Below are 19,416 nucleotides of genomic sequence, written 5' to 3'. Positions count from 1 at the left end.
GAATAGTCAGCGAATAAAAGCAGCAGCAGAAATGGCCATTAATTACTCTTTGGTTTATGTATTGCTTCTCACCACTTATTAGTGTAGCATGAGATGGGATGGAACTCAAGCTTCAGTGCGGGTGCTGCAGAGGAATGTCTGGGGGCTTGCCCTGGATGTGCCTCTCCCACCCTGCCCTGCCCTAGGCTCGGAAAGGGTCCAAAGCCTCCCAGAGCCCAAGCAAACCCAACAGGCAAAGGGGATAGAGTGAGGCTGTTTCCTTGGGATGCTGGGCTAAAAACATCCCTGTCCCTGCATCCCACTGGGTGAGAGTGGGAGCTGTGGCTCTGATCCCTGCCTTGGGGCAAGATCAGAGAAGGCAGCAGCAGGCTGAGGAGGGCTAACACTGCCCAGGATCCATGGGGAATAGTTTGCACTTATGTATCTCTTGCTGTCCTCTGGGCACTTTACCATTGCTTCCTAATGAATGTGAGTCAGACAACCTCCTTACGCAGGAGCGGCTGCTCCTGTGCTTTACCTCCAGGTCACCCTGCGCTCCGAGGCCAGAGCAGTGCAGGGAAGGGATTTCTGCCCTCTCCCTTTCAGCCGAGCATGGGCCCACCCCAGGTATTGCTGCCAGGAGGAGAGGAAGCAGCAAACACAACCTCTCTGCTTGGCTGTTACACAAACAAGCCATGGAGAGTCAGATCCCATTGGGATCCATCACTGATAAATGCATTATCCCTACCAGCATTGTAGAGGAGGTGCAAGGAATGCAGTGGGATTCTGGCTGCTGGCTTGCTCTCTGCACAGACAGCAGCATCCAATGGAGGGAACTGAGCTAAGCACTGCTTAATGCTCTTAAACTTAAGCTATGTGTGTTTCTGGTAATAGATCAGAAATACGTAAAAAATAGCATTTAATAATCTTCTCCAGAGAACAAATACTCATAGGTATATCATTATTGTTAGTCACGCACAGAGGCAGAGCTCTGCCCTGTTTGCAGGTCTGCCTCCATCCTCCTGTGCCCCTTTGCACCATTATCTTGCTGGGATGGTGTTGGAATAGGGCACACTAATAAATCTGCTTCAGACGCGTTACTCTCTGTAGTATCATCTGTCATCCTGCGAAGCAGAGCAGTGCAAAATTAAACATTTAAATCTCATACAGATGGTAGGAGAAACTGGCTCCTCGGAAGGAAGGAATGCCAGAGGGGAGGCAAGGTTTCTTGGCTCTGCAAACCCGGCGCTCAACCCAGACAGGCCTCCAGACACGCTTGAATTGATTGAACAGGATCAATCAGCATGCACAGAAATGTCAGGAGGTATTTAAATGCATTCACAGTGTGCAGGAGTATCGTGTTCTGCGCTCTGCTAACCCTGGCATCGATGGAAACAGGGTTCCCTTCACCCTGGGGAGCACTCACCGTGCGCTGGTTATAAACACACAAATACCACACACAAACACTGCAACCACCACAGACCAGCACACAGGCAAACCCCACATACAGAGCAAACACCAAACCTGGGATACAGACAACGCCAAGAAAAGCTGCCGACTTGCATAGGAGGAATCGCACTTCCCTGTGTCAGATGCCTGCATTACCTGTTCTGCTCGCTGCAGGATGAGGAAAACAATCGGGGTTGCTTCCACCCCATAATTAAAAGAAGCCCATCCAAATGACCTTTACAACCTGTGCTTATAGAACAGCAAGATGTGTGTTTTCATCGTGCTGGAGCCAACAGGCACTAACCCCTTGGTGTGACACAGCCCTGTGAGTGGTGACACTGGCACCTTTCCTTATAACCCAGCACAGGTTTCGTTGCAGGTGCAGCTGCCACAATGGTTTGCACTGATGGAAACCCCAAAGCAGAAAGAAGAGACCAAGTTTCTTATTTAGGTTTCTGTATTGGCCATCACCAAACATGACTTCCTAGAAACTGTCACCAAGAACACCTTTGGAGGGTCCATTACAATAATACCCAGATGATAATGGTGTAAACATGTCAGGGAACAAAAAGGACATCACCTAGAATCCAACAAGCCATTTCTGTGGCTGTTATTGCTATCACCAACATCACTGTAAAGTCATTTAAATGTTTTAGACCACAAAAGGTCCTCCTTGGAGGTGGCACAGGTGGACAGTGATGGATTTGTGTTTGCTCTCCCTTTCCTTGGCACAGCTGCATCGGGATGATGGGGCTTAGCCATGCTACCAACAGGGCTACTGCTGCTTCAGTTCTCTCCACAGCAGCAGACACAGGCCAAGGGGAATGGCTTTAACCTGCAGAGGGGAGACTGAGATGGGCTCAGAAGCTGTTCCCTGTGAGGGTGCTGAGGCGCTGGCACAGGGTGCCCAGAGAAGCTGTGGCTGCCCCATCCCTGGCAGTGCTCAAGGCCAGGTTGGACACAGGGGCTTGGAGCAGCTGCTCCAGTGGAAGGGGTCCCTGCCTGTGGCAGGGGTTGGAGCTGGAGATTCAAGGTTCCTTCAACCCAAACCAGGTTGGGGTTCTGTGAGCCCATGAGTTTACAATGCTGAGATGATTCCAGAGGACCCTCCCTGCTGGAGGAGAGACCTTCCCCATGGGATCTGCTCCGGTGGGAAGCGTTGGGTTAAGTTCACGTTTCCCACAAGGAGCAGGTTCTCAGACGGCTCATGAGGAGCCGCTCGGTGAAACCCTCCCGGCTGTGTGCTCTACCTTGCTTTAATCACATCATTAACTTTCATAAAGCTGTAGGAAGGAGGAGTGGCGGCACTTGAAAAGAGCTCAAAACAAGCTGAGTTTCAAACTTCAGACTTGTCATTGACTTAGCCTTTCATTGAGCCAATTATTCATGACATATTTGACGAAATCCAGAGCAGAAAGCAGCTGAAATCTGCATATCTGCTCGGCTGCAGCACAGCTACTACTACAGCTCCAACCAGGACCGCGAGCGCGGGGCTCCTGGTGCGGGAGCACCCACGGCGCCTCAATGAGCACCAGCGGGTTCCACACAGGTGCATTTGTTCACATCCCACTTATCTCACACACACCGGGTTTTAGGGGGCTCTGCGGACACCCGTCCCAAGGCAGCGTGTCCGATGGGTGCTGCTGCTGTGCTCGGGGGTGCGGTGGGCCGTGTCCGATGGGTGCTGCTGCTGTGCTCGGGGGTGCGGTGGGCCGTGTCCGTGGGGCCGCGTCCGTGGGGCCGCACGCAGCTCCTGCTGTCCCCTCGCTGCCATGAGGCTGAGCCGTGGGGATCCCCCAGTCCCCCCCGGTTCCCTGAGCCCCCGCTCCGGCCCCCCCGGCTCCGGCCCCTCCGCCCGATCCAGGTCCGGGTTTTCGCAGCCGCCTCCGGGCAGCCCCAGCGGCCGCACCGCCCGCCCATGGCCGCCGAGCGCCGCGGGCGCACCCGGAGCTGCCCGCCCGGCGCCGCGGGGGCCGCGTAGGCTGCGAGCGGGGGGGGGGGGGGGCCGCGCCGGGCGGCGCTGCCGCCGCCATGGGCCCGGTGAGGGCGGGCGGGCGCTGAGGGGCCGGTGCGGCGGGGGCGGGGCGCGGCTCCCCCCGCCCGCCCCGGCGGCCGCGGGCTGAGGGCGCAGGGCCGGCGGCGAGCCCCGGAGGGCGGGGAGGCGGCCGCTGCCCCCCCCGCTCACACACGCGCAGCCGGGAGGCGCTCGGCGGCACCGGCGGACGGGGACGGGAGCGGAGCCGCCGCCAGCCCCTGCCTCGGGGGCGGCTGCCCCGGCGGAGCCTCCATCTGCAGCCCGGCGGCGGGAGCGGGAACATGGCGGACCTGGAGGCGGTGCTGGCCGATGTCAGCTACCTGATGGCGATGGAGAAGAGCAAGAGCACCCCGGCGGCCAGGGCCAGCAAGAAGATCACCCTGCCCGAGCCCAGGTACCGCGGGGCCGCGGCCCGGCCGCCTCCGCTCCGCGGGGCTCAACATAACGGTCTGCGGCCTCGGGCGGCCCGAGCGGGGAGCGGGGCCGGGGGTGCGAGGGCTGGGAGCAACTTGTGGGGCTCCTGCGGGCAGGTGGAGGTGCGGGGAGCGCCGCTGCTCCGGGGCACCGACCACCCCGAGGCCGGGCGGTTGTGCGAGCCGGGACTTGAGGCTTCATGGAGCGGTGAGGGGCAGCGGGAGCTCCGCAGGACGGGAATCCCGGACGGAATCACGCTCGTTGCTGTGTTCCGCAGAGCCGTTTTCCCGGTGGTCTGACCACAGAGCAGGGAGATGCGGGGACAGGGTCGGGCCGAGGCTCTTCCCTTCGCAGGCAGCTCTCGGAGCAGGGCTGGTGTGTGCTCAGCCATGAACCGGGGCACGGAGAGGGCTCACGGCCGGCTCCATCGCTGTGGGTCCTGCCGGGCTGGGGTGGTTTGCTTGGGGCTGGGAGCGAGCTGCTCAGCGGAGGGCAAGGGTTGGAGCTGGAGGAGCTTTAAGGTCCCTTCGACCCAAACCGTGCTGGGATTCCATGAAAAGCATCCTTTTTTTTTGCTGAACGACAGCCCTTGGTTATGCACGGGTTATAAAATCACCTGAGCATCGCTGAGTTATTTACTGCTGAAATGAAAAGTAAGCTTTCACGGCTCTCTGTGTATATATATATATATATGTATATATGTATATATGTAAAATGATGTTTTAGCAGGCAAGCTACAGATTGCAGCAGAAAAAACCAACCCCCCATGCACTGCAAAGCGTGTAGGCAGTGTGCATGGCTGCTGGTGGCCTAGCCCAGCTCTGCCGCGAGCGGGGGCTCGCTGAAGCCCTCTCGCACTTGGTCACTTGTTTTTCTGCCTTTAGGCTTGAATTCTAGGCAGTGTGGAAGGTGAGGAGCACGGGGGTGCTCGGCCTCTCTTAATCCCCCTTATGAGGGTGTGAAACCTGAGGCTGAGGGGTTGGCAGTGGGTTTTAGGGTCCATTGAGGATGGATTGGTGAGCAGCAGATGAAGGTGCTCTGTTTTCTCCTGATGTGTGGAGATGCTCATGAAAATAATACCCGTAACATTTAGCCTGTTAGCCTGAGGTGCTGTGTGTTTACTGGAGTGCTGTAGCCTCACATTCCTCAGTGCTGCTGTCCTCGGTGGCAGGGATGTGCAGTGGGGCTCTGCCTTTGCAGCAGGGATGGGACCCCTCTGAGGAGGCAGATGGTGGGATGTGGAGGGTGCAGAGGAGGAAGGATCCTTCCAGCACCCACATGAACAAACAGCAGCACTGCTGGAGCTTGTGGGGGGGCTCAGAAGCTACTGCTGGTACCAATACCCTATTGCACAGGGTGCAGAGCAAGCCTCATAGCCCAGCACAGGCCTGGAGAGCGCACAGCACAGTGCTCTCCTCCTCCAGGACCCGCATTTGGCCGATGCTTGATGCTGAGATGGTTCAGCCGCGTTCGGGAAGCAGCAGCCGGGTACAAGAGGAAGTTTGGTGGAGTAGGAGGAGAGGTGAAGGGTGAGGTGGGTGCAACGCCTCGCTCCCGGAGCTGCGTGTGGCAGAACCTGTTTGCAGCTTACATGCGATGTTAAAGGAAAAGGGTTGTTTGCCATCCCCCCCGGACTGGTGTGCTCTGCAGAAGGAGCCTTCGGCAAGGGGTTGGTTTGTGAGCGGTGCCAGGGTGCTGTGGGGCAGACAGGACAGCTCAGGAAATGAATGAGAGGAAGCGTGGACATAAATGAGAGCGGACTTACCTAAGCCTGGGACCACAAACGGCTCTTAGGTTGCTTGAAATGACTGAACTTCTCAGCTTCTAACTGAAACCAGGGATTTCCTCATGCAGTAGGAAATTGTGACCGTTATTCGGGTGTCAGATGTCTTCCTGCTGGCTTCTAGTCGGGTTTTTTTTGGTCCCTCATTAAAACAGCCACAGTGTGTTGGCTATACTGAAATATTCTGTATCGCTGGCAAGGGGATTCATTTAAAATTACATAAATCGGCTGGTTAATGCAGGTTGATATAGTAACAGTAAAAAAAACACAGCACACAACGTCCGCCCTTATGCGAGTTTGAAATCAAACAACATTCCCAAAGATGCATTTTCCTTTTGGGGTGTGAGAGCAGCTCCTTGGAGCAGCACAAGCACTGGCTTGGAACACTGCGAGCAGCATCCTGGCTGTGTTGGGCTCCTGGCTGTCAGCGGGACAGACGGCAGGAAGGTCACTGGGATATCACATCCACGCCTGACAGTCCACGGCTCTGCCTTGTTGCAGCAGGAATGTGTTCGCTGCCGGTTTATCTCCAGCGGGCAACCACTGCCCAGCCACGGCATCCTGTGCGCTGACGTTACCTCCTGGGGATAGATCACAAAGGTTTTCCGCCCTGTCCCACTTTGCCTCTTTGCTGGAGCCTGGCACACCTGTAGGCACCGTTCTATATCGCTGAGATAAGAGCAAATGAAGTAAATGAGTTTACTGTAATGCGAATTTGAGGGGGCTTCCTGTTTACAAGGAAATAGCTGTAGTGCAGCAGAATGAATTCCAAGGCCGCAGGCCAAGGCTTAGCAGCAAATAAACGATGAGAGTGAAGAGTTTATTGGCCGTGGGGCTGATTATTGCTGAGTTTACGTGGAGTATCCTCAGTGTTTCTGTACCGAACATGTTAAATATCACAGTTTGGGAAGAAAAAGGCCAGCGAGCACCGATGAGACAAGAAGTGCCCGAGGAAGAGGCTGAGGCTGTTTCTGTTGTTTTAAAACACCAAAACAAAACGACCCTTTTTCCATCCTCTGTCATCTGCTTTTCCTTCCCTTCTTGCATTTCCTTTCGTTCCAAAGGGCCTTGCCAAGGCCTGGGAAAGCTGCGGTATCCTTGAGTTCTGCGTTGTTCCTTGGGAGCTGCTTTGTGGGTGGATTCGCATGGGTGGACAGAAGGGTGTCAAACGCAGAATGTCCTGCACAGATAGGACTGAAACGGAAAAGCAGATGTGTTGAGACATGAGCAAATCTGAAACCTTGATCATTTTCTGTACAATTGATGTCCAATATTTTTAGTTTTGGGGGAAGGAGTAAATTCACTGCATTCCAATTTTTAGGCTATTCAGCAGGGTTCTGAAGGTCTTCACTTTTCTGTGTAGATTTTAGATTTCCCTTATTTTGATCAAAGGGAGTGGAAGAACACTATAGAACAAACAGCTCCTTTTATTTGCTGCTCTGAGTAAAGGATTTTCATAATGTGAAATAGAGAAAAATGGTCCAAGAAATCCAGTAACAGGAATCAAAGAGGGTGCGGGGCTTGCAGTGGGTTCCATCCAGCTCTGCTGTCCTCCTGTATGCTTCCGAATCCTGCCCCGTGGGGAAAAAGGAGCATGTTGCTGTCACTTCCTTAAAAGCCATGCTTTTAACATGTTTTTCCTCGGTTATCATCCATCCTTGCTTTACCTTTAGAGTTGAAGTGAGGCACTGGTACCCCGCTGCTTCTTCCTGAGGCAGGTTTGTCTGGGGTGTGCTCTTTGCTTTCCTACCTGGTACTCAAACCAACTGGTGTAAAACCAGTTGAGGTTCACTGAATGCATGGAGGTTGCTTTTTCTTTCCCAGTTCTATCCTGAGCTATCTTTGCTTTGCTTTCTTCCTGTCACAGTGCTGAAAACCCAAGGGCATCTCTAGCTAAGAGTTAAGCTTCTCTGTCCTCGTCCTTCTGGTTTTCAGTTTTGTTCTCTTGGCATTGCTGTACTTTCTCTGAATTTCAGTTGTTTCTTCGTGTTCCCTCCAGCGTTTTCTTGTACCTCTTGAAATTCTCTAGCATCTCTAAGTTACAGGCTAAACCTCTGTCTCTGTCAGTCTCAGTTACTTTGATGGTGTTTTCCCTGGCTTTCTTTAACATTTTCTTGTGATGCTTATTCATTTAGAGTGCTGTTTCTGCCCATATCTTCCTGACAATTGTTTGTGTAATGTTCATCCTTGTTGCTATTACACTCGTGTCATCCCCTCACATCTTTGTAGGTGCTTCCCTGTTGCTCCAAGCATACCCCTCAGTTTTGGGCTTCTGCTTTGGTACTTCACTCACTGAGCATCTCTTGCTTAGTGTCACGGTATCGGGAGCTGCTGCAGCTTCTGTTGCCCGATGTGAGGTGAGGGGCACTGACTCTGTCCTGATTATTGCCTTCAGGTCCACAGAGCTCCTCCCTGAATCCCTCATTAAAACACCCTGTTTGTTATGAGGCTCCTGAGGTTTATTGTGTTTAATCTCCCGGTGTTTGCAGTGCTAAGGCAGTGGTTGCTGTGTTTACACGGGGTGTTTCCCATCTGCTTCTCTCTACCCATTTGCATTCCCTTCCCTCCGATGGTACTCACAGGACCTGGAACACCTTTTGTGTTGCTGGTCCGTGGCATGGCAGGGTCTCACCAGTGGCATTAACACCAAACCCCTACTTTATACACAGGTTGTTTAGAGAAAGTAGCAGCTCCAGGAAGTCTTGTGCTGTATCACGCTTCTTCCTCACTATCTGAATGCAAATGGTGAAATCTTCAAAGAGCTGTTTTCCTGTTTTCAGAACACAGGCCCAGATTCTGCAGAGGCTTATGCATTTCCTGGGCTTGGCACAGAAACGTGCCAATGAATGCAGAATTAAACAGGAGATGCTATGGAGGATTAAGGATCTAATGCTTAATTTGGGTGAATTTAGCTCTGTAAGGTGGTGGTGCTTCACTTGGAGCCTGTTCCATCTGCTTGTGGCAATAATGACTGTAAATTATTTGAATAGAATTTCTGAAGCTTGGGTATCTAAAACTGCAAAACAGTTGAGGGTTTTGTTTGACATTTACAGGTTTTTTAGTTAAGTGTTTCTTGGTATTTTTATGCCATTTCCAGGACTTACTAAATATTGAATTGAAAAATGTGAAGTGAGAAAGTAAAAGCAGCATACAGGACCCTCAGACTGTTCAGAATGGTTTCATCGACACACAGTTTGTGAAATACAGAAGGAAAAAGGATTCTGAATGAAATGGCTTTAGGAACTCATTTATTGTCTTGCAGCTCTACTGCATCTCCTTGTTGGAGATGAACGTTTAAGTGAAGATTGCAGGAGGCAAAGCTTGGTGAGAGCTAGGGATGGCTGAATGTGTGGTGAACACAGGGCAAGGATTCCAGCAAGTGCTGTAGGTGACCCTGGAGTAGGTGTGTGTTGGAGACAAGCAGCAGGGACTTTCCAAGGCCAGGGTGTTGCTGTTACGTGGAGCTTCGCATAGTTCACTGGGCACTGTCATGAAACAGGTAGTAAACTACTCGTACGGATGCATTATTCCATGTTACTGTACTTCTGCAATGCAGCTGACATTTCTGAGATGGTGTCTTCTCATTTCAGTGAGACAGCAGAGCATCTGCCCAGTTTTCAAGTGCTAAAAATACCCATGAGGGTGTATTTTTACATATTTGAGACACTCCAGCATGCCTTTTGTCCCCTGCCTCAAGCAGTAGTGCTGTTGGATGCCTGGAGAGCAGCGTGAGCACTGCACTGGCCCATCCTGCTTGTCTCCTGTCTTAGGCTGTTTTTTATTTCCTTACTTAATGCAGTAAATTACTATTGACAAGTACGGTCAAGAAGGCAGTTGTTCATTTAGTTTAGTGCAATTCATAGTGAGGTGTGTGTTTCAAAGGTTAGTCTTCCTGTTCAGCAATGATGAAGTGTGTAGACTGAAGCTTACATCTTACCTTGCTTGGCTGAAAAGGGATGCTTGAATATTGGTTGAGGAGGGGTTAAAACTTGATGTTTTTTCTGTGCTGGCATTACAAGAAGGGCTGAGCAGTTGTGGGTTTGTTGTGGAAGAGCTCAGCCCTGCTAAGGGTGAGGACAGATGACAGTAGTTAGATTCTCTTCAGCGATTCAGCCTCCTAAGTGCTGTCAGTACAAGTGTGTGGTTGGGAAGGTAGTAAAAAGATGGGCTTCTCAAAATAGTTTCGTGTACATACGGGAAGCTTGGGGCTGCTGACAACGGGTGCTCGCTTTTTCTCTCAGCTTTGTGCTGCAGGACAGGCTTAGGGAAAATGCAGGCTTTTGGGATGGATGTGGACCAGCAGTGATGGAGCCTGTGGAGCAGGGCTGCGGATGCTGCTCCCTGCACCCGTTGGGTGTTCTCTCACTTGGGAATTTGGGCTGTTATTTGTTTATCTGTTTATCTGCAGTGACACGTTAATAAAAGACAGGCCTGTGTGGAAGAGCATGGGAGGATGAAGGTCCCGTGGCATGGCTTTAATAGATGAGAAGTGAGAGTCTGAAAGAAGGGCCCTGGTGCTGTCTGTGCTCTACAGATCAGAAACTAAGCCTGACAGAAAGGAAACGTTCACCTTTGGCCACTTGTAGGACCGTTGGCAGATACAGGGGTTGCAGTTTGATTTTCCAAGCCTTGGATAAGCAGCGAGGCCCTGGAGTGTCTCGGCTCCTGAGCACACAGTACTCACTCAGCACATCTCTGTGTGCAGGCAAGAGAGCTCTGGCCTCCAGAGAGATGCTCCAATTAGCTCTCCTGTGGGGATGCTGTGAGACTGAAGCTTATGTTGTGAAACAGAGACCTTCCCTCGGGTGTCATTACTTTAATTAAGAAAGAAGGTAAATGAGGTTGATCTGGAAAGGGATCAGTGTGCAATCTGCTGATGCTGTGCTGAAGACAGGGATGTTTCCAGGGGTGTTTTGAGGGGAGGCTTCTGTGATGTGATGCTGCATTGGAGGTGTGATGCATCTGACCAGCTGCAGCACACGGAGCACACGTGGTGTTCCTGGTGGGAGATGTGGACAGGCGGATTTGCCTTTCCAGTAAAATTAATAGCCACTGCTCCTTGTACAGGTATGACAGCTTCACAGTGCCCAGGCCTTCCCATGTGAAATGCTTTTGGCAAAGCTCTGCAACTATAACATCAGGACGTGAATGTATGCAGCTCTCAAGTTTCTTTTCAGGTGAAAGCCTGTGGAATGGCCTGGTTTAATCTTCTTATCAATAACAACATTATTAGTTCTTTTTTGGTAATTAATAGAATTAGAAAAAAGCCAATCAGGAGCTGTCAGGTTCAGGTGCATAAACTGAATAATACAATTTAATTGAACTAAATTGAGATAAAAGCAGCAGTTCCTAGCTTTAGAAAATGCAGCTGATTCCCACAGCAAGAGCTTCACCCAATGCTTGTTAGTGTCTGCAAGATAATCCTAATACTGAGTAAACACCTATATAAATATGCCTTTCATAAATAATAATGTCTGAGAGGGCTGGGATATGTGTAGAACCCCCCAATGCCCTTCCAGTGTGCCAGGAATTCATCCTGTCAGCATCCTGTGGAGAAAGGAACTGGGGAAAGGGCAGGTTTCTCAGGTAGAGCTCTGCAAATCAAAGCCTTTATTAGAGGCAAACAGCAATCCAGCCCGGCCGATGCCGTGTGTTGGTGATGCACAAACCAGCACCAGCTCCTGTAGTTTGAACTTGTTTAAAAGACTTCTGGGAAGAGGTGATTCTTAGGCCACGAATTATGTGAAAGGTTTCACTTTTGATCCGTTTTGCATTACTAAACCTTTCAAAGGCACTGCTCTAAAGAAGGAAGGGTTGGCTGCACTGGCTGCATGCCAGTCTGGCCTTGCTTTGAGTTGGGCTTGTTGACCCTGTCATGCTGGCAGTTCAAAGGCCTTTGGGGCAGGATCTGTGGTCCAGTTTTAGCAAGTTTCTGATGGATTTGGATAGTGCAAATAAACACTGAAGTCTCTGTACAATTGCATCCAGAGACTATAAATGAATAAATAAATCACAGGCGAAAGAAAACGTTTGCCATAGTTCGTGGTAGCTCACTTCATGTTTACGGTTGCACACTGCATTTAAAGAAAGATCTAAACATTTTATAGATATGGGAAGAGAGAGAAAAAAAAATTGGCACATCTTCAGTGTTTTGTATTTGTTTAAGAACAAGAATGATGAGTGACAAATTACTTAATTGCAGGAGTGAGGAGATGTGGTTTTGCTCCCATTTCTCCTCCTTACATTCTCTCAGTCGCAGCACTGTGGTGGAAGGGCAAGTCCTTGATGTTACCCAGCAGTGTAATTATTCCTGAAAAATTCATGTACTTAGAGGCTTTTATGTTAGTTTCAGATTCCAGCAATGATAATGCAGCTGATCCTCAAGGAACATGAGGATAGTGCATATTTTTACATCATCACTATGTAGCTCTTGCTTTTGGCTCTCTACTTGTAAACTTGTTCCATTACTACAATTTGCATAAGTGGTGCTGCTTCATCTCCTGGATGAGATACATGCACTGAAGGGGGGTGAGAGGTGGGAATGTGTGGCTGAGCTTTTAAACAGGGTGAAATATGCTGTTAATTGTCCTTGACAGGTACAAGAGCATTAGTTGGCCACAGTGAGTGACTTGGCAGTGGGCTTGGCATCAGCTTCAGAGGGTGCGGAAGGGCAGAAAATTGGGTAGAAGTACGTGCCAGTTTCTTTCCCTTTCTATCCCAGTTCTTGTCCTTTATGACATCCATGCAGGAATGACCAGGACCCATGCTGCAGGTGCCTGTGCTGCTGCATTGGTGGAGGGAGATAAAGTTTGGTTTCCTTCACGTTATCTGTCAGCTGATGAGACTAAGAGTAGGATGAGTGTGTGCTCTAATTAATGTAGCACCAACCATCACTTTTATTTCTCTTTTAAATAATGAAGTCAACTGGATGTTGCATTGCTGTCAAGGGTATTGCAGTAATAGGATAGGATAGTTTTGGATGCTCAGAAGTAAAAGAATAGAAGGAACATATATTTTCCATGTTATTTCATTGTTGTCAAAAAAAGTTTGGATTTTGCTGTTTTGTTTTTTTCCCCACAGTGTTCTAATGAGTTCTTTCCTCTTCAAATGTGGAATTTTACAAGTGAGGAATACATAGATGGTCTCACGGCCCCTTCTAGCTTTACATGCTGGGAATTTACTTTGCCCCATTAATAGCTTGAACAAGCGTTGAGATGTGTAAAATACCTTTTACAGCATCTGAGAACAAAATAATTTGGAGAAGTATTAACTTCTGCTGAACTTTGAGCTGGGTGCAAGGCTGAGAGGAAGCACAGTGAAATGGCTTGAGTGGGTTGTGGTATGTTCACCATCTCTTTTACGTCTTAACACAGGAGGGAAGCTCATTCTTTTTTACTGGTTGCATCGAGTGTCTGCCCTTTGCTTTCACCCCTGAAGCAGAGCATTAAGCTGAGCTGGGGGCTGTGGTCCAGCGATTGTTGCCGTTTAGTCTCGTTCACAGGGAATTTTCTGTTCAGTTGGAGAGATCCTTCATGCCAGTGATGAATACTACAAGAAAATAACAGCACCCTTAGCAATCAGCAGCACAGATTTACTCATTATGTTGAGATGTTTCCTTTCTTCTCCCTGTTGCCGTCTGTTATGTGACTTGTTTTCTTTCCTTCTCCACAAAACCTCAGTAAAAGTACTTCTGTGGAGAAGCTGTATTACTGAGGGTACATTGGTAGTATTATATTTCAGGCTTCCAGATTTTCTCCTCATTTGAAATTGAGTCTTAAGTGGGCTTGGTTATTTTCTGACTGCAGCAAGCTCAGGTCTTTGGGAGACTTACCTGCAGGCGTGGGCTGGAGTATTTGTGCAGAAAGAGAAGGTAAAGAGGAAAGCAGAGATGGAGGGATGGGATGAGGGGATGTGATGAATGTGGCGAGCAAGGTGAGAACAGGAGGAAAGAGAGGTTGGGAAAAAGGAAAGAGGGGGTAAGAAAAAGGAGGGAGAAGACAGATGAGAATAAATGGAAGGTGACTGTCCAGGGTGGAAACGGGATGCTGGAATGGGGGCAGTGAGAAGGTGGTACCAAAGGTTGTCAGCCAGAGGCAGTGGTGGTTTAGCTACTGAGTATCTTCAATCCTCTTGAAATAATTATTAGCATCTAAGCAGTTCTTGGATGTGCCAGGAGACATCAGGAGCTCGTGGTGGGTACAGATACACACATGCAGAAGGATGCTACTGCCTTGACGACAAAGAGGAGGAAGAAAAGAAACCCAGCTTAATTTTACAGACTGGAGAGCTCAGGCAGAGAATGTTCAGGGCTTGCCCAGGATGGTACAGGAAATGATAGCAGAGTTGTATACTGCACTCTGCTCTCAGGCTGGCCTACCTAAAGCTGCCATTTCATTCTTGGTTTGTTTTTCTGTTCTCCTTTTTCTGGTTCAGCCTATAGGTGAATGTAGTAGTGAGTGTAACCGTGCATTCCTAATGTGGGTACGATTCTTTAATGCTTGCAGTAAGGCCAAATGTTTTTCTTCTGGAGCTGTTGGTTGCATCTCTGCAATACATAATATCCCACAAACCTGAACTGTTAGTGATTTATAAGGAAAAATAATGGCCCTTTATGATAAATAATTAAAAGCTCCTTTCAGATACAGTAAGGCCAGTAGTAAATAGCTTCTTGATCGAGTTCCAATAGTAAGAGTATGTATTTACATACACACCATCACATTTTCTTTACCCTTTTCATTTCCTAGGTGCAAGATTCTTCCAGAAGAACTTGTGCACAGTGCAGTGTATCAGACCTGTGGGGACAGAATCCATGCAGCTTTGAAATTAAGAGCACAACTTGTAGGAAATGCCAAAATGAATGCTGTTTATTTTGCCCTCCTCCTTAACTTCTGTTTCTGCTTATGCCCTCATCCTCACCCTGCTCTCCAAGGGACCTCCTGGTTTGCTGCTGCTGGTGTCGCTCACCAGGGAGGGAGGGCTGTGGGTGAATGATGCCTGTTCCATACACATCCTTTTCTGTCTTAAATAGAACATACTGTGTTTTCTTCCTGGTTTTCAGACGCTGTGATTTGAAGTAGACATGTTCCGCCTGTACCGACCTTGGCCCCGCGGCAGTCGGCTGTGTCCTGTCAGACCATGTGCCACCGCACATGCTGGTAGACAGCGAGAGCTTTTGAATTGCCAAATGTATTTTAACCTGAAGGTTGCTTTTCAGTGTGTTTCTTTGATCAAGTCTGAGAGAGCAGGATGCTGGCTGCAGTAACTACAGCTTCAAGATGCAGCTTAAAGCTCCTTTGAACAGATTCTTCAGCTCATGCTTGTAACAAACTACTCTCCTGGGCAGTGGAGGAGCTGACCAGGTTAGAGTGACCTGTGTTGCTCACAGAGTTAGGTATCAGTGTCATCTTCCTGCCTGCTCCTGGGCAGGCAGTACACTCTGAGCTACTGGGTTGTTCAGCCTTTGCTTTAAGGGCAGCTTTTCCCATGGGGCTGCAAGAGATGAGTGTGTCAAGTACCTGCAGCCCCCCTCTATGTCAGCATGAGGCACTATGTGGGTGCTGTCTGCACTGCCAAGGATGGAGGTGACTGCCTTACCTGCAATGAAAAGCTCCCCCAAAACTTGGCTGATGGGTCACCTTTGCATTAGTTGTCTCTGGCTGACCTTGACACAGTGCAGCTCTCTTCCCTGCCTCGCCGAAGGCAAAGGGCTGCATCATGCTCCCAGATCCCCACTTCAGTTCAGTGCTGGCTAAACCAGCAATGAAGTATCCAGAGTCCCTGTTGCATTTGTCATCAAATCTTAAACTTGACTTGTGATTTCCCCTGAATGTACTTGCTATTTCAGTTGACCTGTGGTATGTGGACAGCGAACTGAGCCTTTCTGATGTTTCTCTTTGCTATTCTCCATTTCAGAAAGGAAGAAGGTACACGGACAGAAGGTTTTGCCACAGCACAGTCAGATACGCTTTTGTTTCTGAATTTAACTTTTAGCCAGCTTTGGTTTCTGTGTGATGCTGTTAAGGGAGATCATGCTGTGAACTGAGGTGAACTTGTGCAAAGTCCATTCTCTCATTAGTGTGTGGTTTGTGCTGAAAGCACATGTGGGTATGGAAAGCTTTTCAGAAATGGTTACCTCTCTGCAAAATGCAGCTTTTAACCCAGATTGTTTGAGTGTAGGGCAACTGATGATTCAGTGTATGGAAGCAGAGAGGGCTCTTCCTTCCTGTTTATGGAATGTGCTAGGCTCCATTTCAGAATTTCCCGTCCTTCTGAAGCATACATGGACTGTGCTTCATTTCTTTTGAACACAGAAGGATTTCTACCTTTGCTGTCTGTGTGAGAACTGAAGGTGGTGATTCTAGGTAGTCATAATCTAGTCCATGTCCTTTATCCCTATTTATTCATCTGGATAAGGAGAGCTGCTTCTGCAGGGGTGGCAGCCTGCGTTCAGAAGCTGGAATGCAGTGTGGACTCCCAGAGCCTGTGATCATTTTACAGATTTGTTCAGATTCTGTAGCTGCCAAAACATTTTGTTCCTTTGACATGTTATCCATCAGACCAGAAGCGCTGCGTGTCGAGGGAGAGGAGGAGGCGCGCTCCTTTGTTCCCATCACAGTCAGTGTTTTCCTGGCCACTTCAGTCACACGTTAAATATGTCATTCTCTCCTGCCGTTGTCCAGACTGAGCTATGTTTGTGTAGTTTCTTGCAGTGCACTTGTTGGAGCAGAGAAAAGCTTTCTTGATGTCATTATTATTAAAAGGGCTCATTCTGTTACTAATGGTCTAGCAGTCAGTGGGAACGGGACGTTGCACAAGAGTGCTCCAAATGCAGGCGCTCTGATGGGCTCAGGTCAACCAGGTCAGCCAGGAGAGAATTTTGTGGTCTATAGTAATGCACACCATGGTCATTTATGAGCCCTCCATAAGCATGGAGAGACAAGGGGAAGGGCTGGCTGGGAGAAGCAGGATGCAGAGCAGGCCATGCTGCCCGTGCTCACTGCCACATGGTGGTATCGGTACAACTGGAGGTATTTTGCCATCGATGTGCTTGTACTTAAGAGCAGAATTAAGTTTTACCATCACTAGTTTAAACTCAAGTGTATATTTTTAAAAGCTCACCCATAGAACAGGCGGCCAAACTTGGCAGTTCTGCCACTTAGATGAGATTTCCCTTTACTACCTTGCTTTTCCTGAGTACAGAACCACAGTATCTGCTGCTTCCTCTTTGCTTGGAATCAGTGTTTTGTTTAGATTGTTAAAATACGCAGAGAGGAGGCACAGTTTTTAATGAGCAGATAAAAAGATTAGCAAGTTCGTCACTGAATAATTTATAACCTTGAACCTGATTAACAGTGTTCAGCCCTCCCCGTTCTTGTTTAAGTTGACGTGGTGCTTACACTCCAGAGTGCTCGCCTGGGATCACAGTGTTCGTGGGGCTGTGTTCCAGGCGGGGCTTTGAGATATACATAAAAACTCTGCATGGAGAGATTCCCTACGCTGGGATTTAAGCCTTCCAGCTAATTCTTGGCTCTCATTAGAGATGTTTTTCTGGTCAAGTCATGCAGACTTCATGCCTCAGGTCCTCGTTGGAAGAGGAGTGCAGATACTTTCCTCCCTCACAGATGATGGAAGAGATGCTGGTTGATATTGGGAAGGGTTTTCAGAAGCTCCGGTGATGGGTCCTTGTAGGTAGGCACAGGGCTGGGGGTGGTCTCAGCCCTTTGCTTTTTCAGGCAGGGCTCTGCTGCTCAGGGTAACCCAAAGCAGCTCAGAGGCCACATTGTACAAGGATGAGGTGCTCAGTCTTTCTTCTGCAGGAGCCTGAGTGATATTGAATAGTCTTGTTTAAGACATGAGCACTTTCTACAGGGCACTTGTGGTACTTCTTAGAAAACAGATAGAACATATGAAAATAGCAGTTGTAAAATTGGAACAGAAAAGGTCCAGTGGAATTTTGGCTTCGTGTTATGACAAGAGGGTTGGTTTAGCAAGGCACGATGCTGCTGGGCTGCATGGATTCTCAAATTTATGAACTTGTATTGTTGCCCCTGTGGAATTTTTATGGGCATTATATTGCAATGAATATTGAGGTTACTTGACAAATAAAGGAAATCTTTGTTAATGTGGTTTAAATGGGTGATTGTGACATTATAAATTAGGCAAAGTAGATGTTAAGTGCATTGCAGCCAAGCTAGGGGCCTAATGGAGCTTGTGTTGGCTCGTTTTCTGGATGATGGATGGCAGTTGCAGTGCTAACAGCCTGCTCTAGCTCTGAGTGACTTGTACACTTGTTTTACATGGTGCAAATTAAAACCTGATGCAAGAATACAGAAGTGATGACCAGAATGCCCCTGGGAAGTGCTGTGACCCCGAGGGAAGGGTCCACCTGATGCTGCCTATGAGTTTCTGCTGCAGTCTCTGTGTCTGAGGAAGAACACTCAGTGTTTGGTGCTCCAGCTCCTGCTGGCAGCCCCATACCTCCCTTTACTTCATCCCACAGCTATCTAACTGGGGTAAAAACTCTCATCTTGCATGAGTCTTTTACACTAACATTTCATTTTAGAGATCTGTTTCTCCAAAGGATGCTAAAGGTCTGGTTTAAAATAAGCAGTTTCAAGTAACTCTTTTTCCCTCCTTCTCTTTCAGTATCCGCAGTGTTATGCAGAAATACCTTGAGGAAAGGGGTGAATTAACCTTTGGCAAGATGTTTCATCAGAAAATTGGTAAGTCATAGTTAAGTGAAATGTTACTCATGTAGATATTAAGACCTGCTTGCCTGCCGCCTCTCTGTAATGACTGCTGGAAACCAGTGTTGGAGATGGTCTGAGGAGCACTGGAGTATGGACAAGACGCAGGAAAACAAAAGGTCTTCAATAAAATGAAATGCTGTGGAAGGGAAGAGGACGAAGCAGAGCAATCTGTCAACTCTTGGGCTGGAAAACTACCAGGAAAATAATTAAATTATTGGAAACATCAAGGAGAAAATGATGTTATGTGGTATGGGCTTGTCAGCAATGTAATGTGTCACATCATTACACTTTTTTGTTTTCTCTGCAGGGCTAATATGCCTTCTTGATAAGGGAGCAGTAGTAGAAAAGATACTGTATGTGTTGTCTTGACTATCTGACATCATGCTTTTGCTGGCAACAGAGGGAGATGTGGCCTGGGTGAACCTGCTGTGTGATGGGGCAAGCTGCTGGGGAGATGGGCTTGAGGACCAGGCAGTGAGCACTTCCATGGGAGCGTAGGAGGAGTTTGCACCAGAGCATCAGGGATTTTAGGTAATGCAGCATTTTAGGTAATGGTGTAAACATTGGGATGAAGAATCTCTGTATGCTGTGTGTGTGACTGTTGAAGAGGGGAGGAAAATGTGATGCTTCCCAGTCAAAACCAGCAGTGCCCTCTGTGTCTGTGCTGGAGTGACCACACAGATCCAGGGTGGAGCTCAGGTAGACGCTGTTAACTGCCTTGGCTGTTACACTGAGGTTGTATTGTCTGTGCTACATCATATGACTAAATATAAAGGCAGGATCATAGCCAGTGAGGCATGTGAGGTAATCCTCTTTTGGCAGAGTATTGTGTCCATCCTGGCGCTGGACTACAAAATATACAGGGACCTGCTGGAGAGAGGCCAGGAAAGAGCAGTGGGAATGAGCAGACCTCACTTAGCAGTCTGCTAAACACGACCTACAAGGAAGTATTGAAATAGGGTGTTAATGCAGGCTATAAAAGGGAGAAGTGAGGTTGAACAATCTTC

The 19,416-nt window shown here is 48.8% G+C and overlaps 1 protein-coding gene across 1 annotated transcript in view; it reads left to right on the top strand.

Annotated features, from left to right (window-relative positions):
* Positions 1 to 3,650: 3,650 nt before the first annotated feature.
* GRK3 (G protein-coupled receptor kinase 3) overlaps positions 3,651 to 19,416 on the top strand; it is a 56,988-nt gene continuing 41,222 nt past the window's right edge. The window contains exons 1-2 of the mRNA XM_034068534.1: positions 3,651 to 3,857; positions 18,306 to 18,382. Coding sequence (XP_033924425.1) covers positions 3,745 to 3,857; positions 18,306 to 18,382 — 190 coding nt within the window. The 5' untranslated portion in view covers positions 3,651 to 3,744. The remainder of the gene's footprint in view (positions 3,858 to 18,305; positions 18,383 to 19,416) is intronic.

Source organism: Melopsittacus undulatus, chromosome 12 (genome assembly GCF_012275295.1).
Source record: "Melopsittacus undulatus isolate bMelUnd1 chromosome 12, bMelUnd1.mat.Z, whole genome shotgun sequence".
In the NCBI taxonomy this organism is placed as follows: Eukaryota; Metazoa; Chordata; class Aves; order Psittaciformes; family Psittaculidae; genus Melopsittacus; species Melopsittacus undulatus.
The sequence above is the reverse complement of the archived record's forward strand: the minus strand, read 5'-3'. Positions and strand labels throughout refer to the sequence as shown.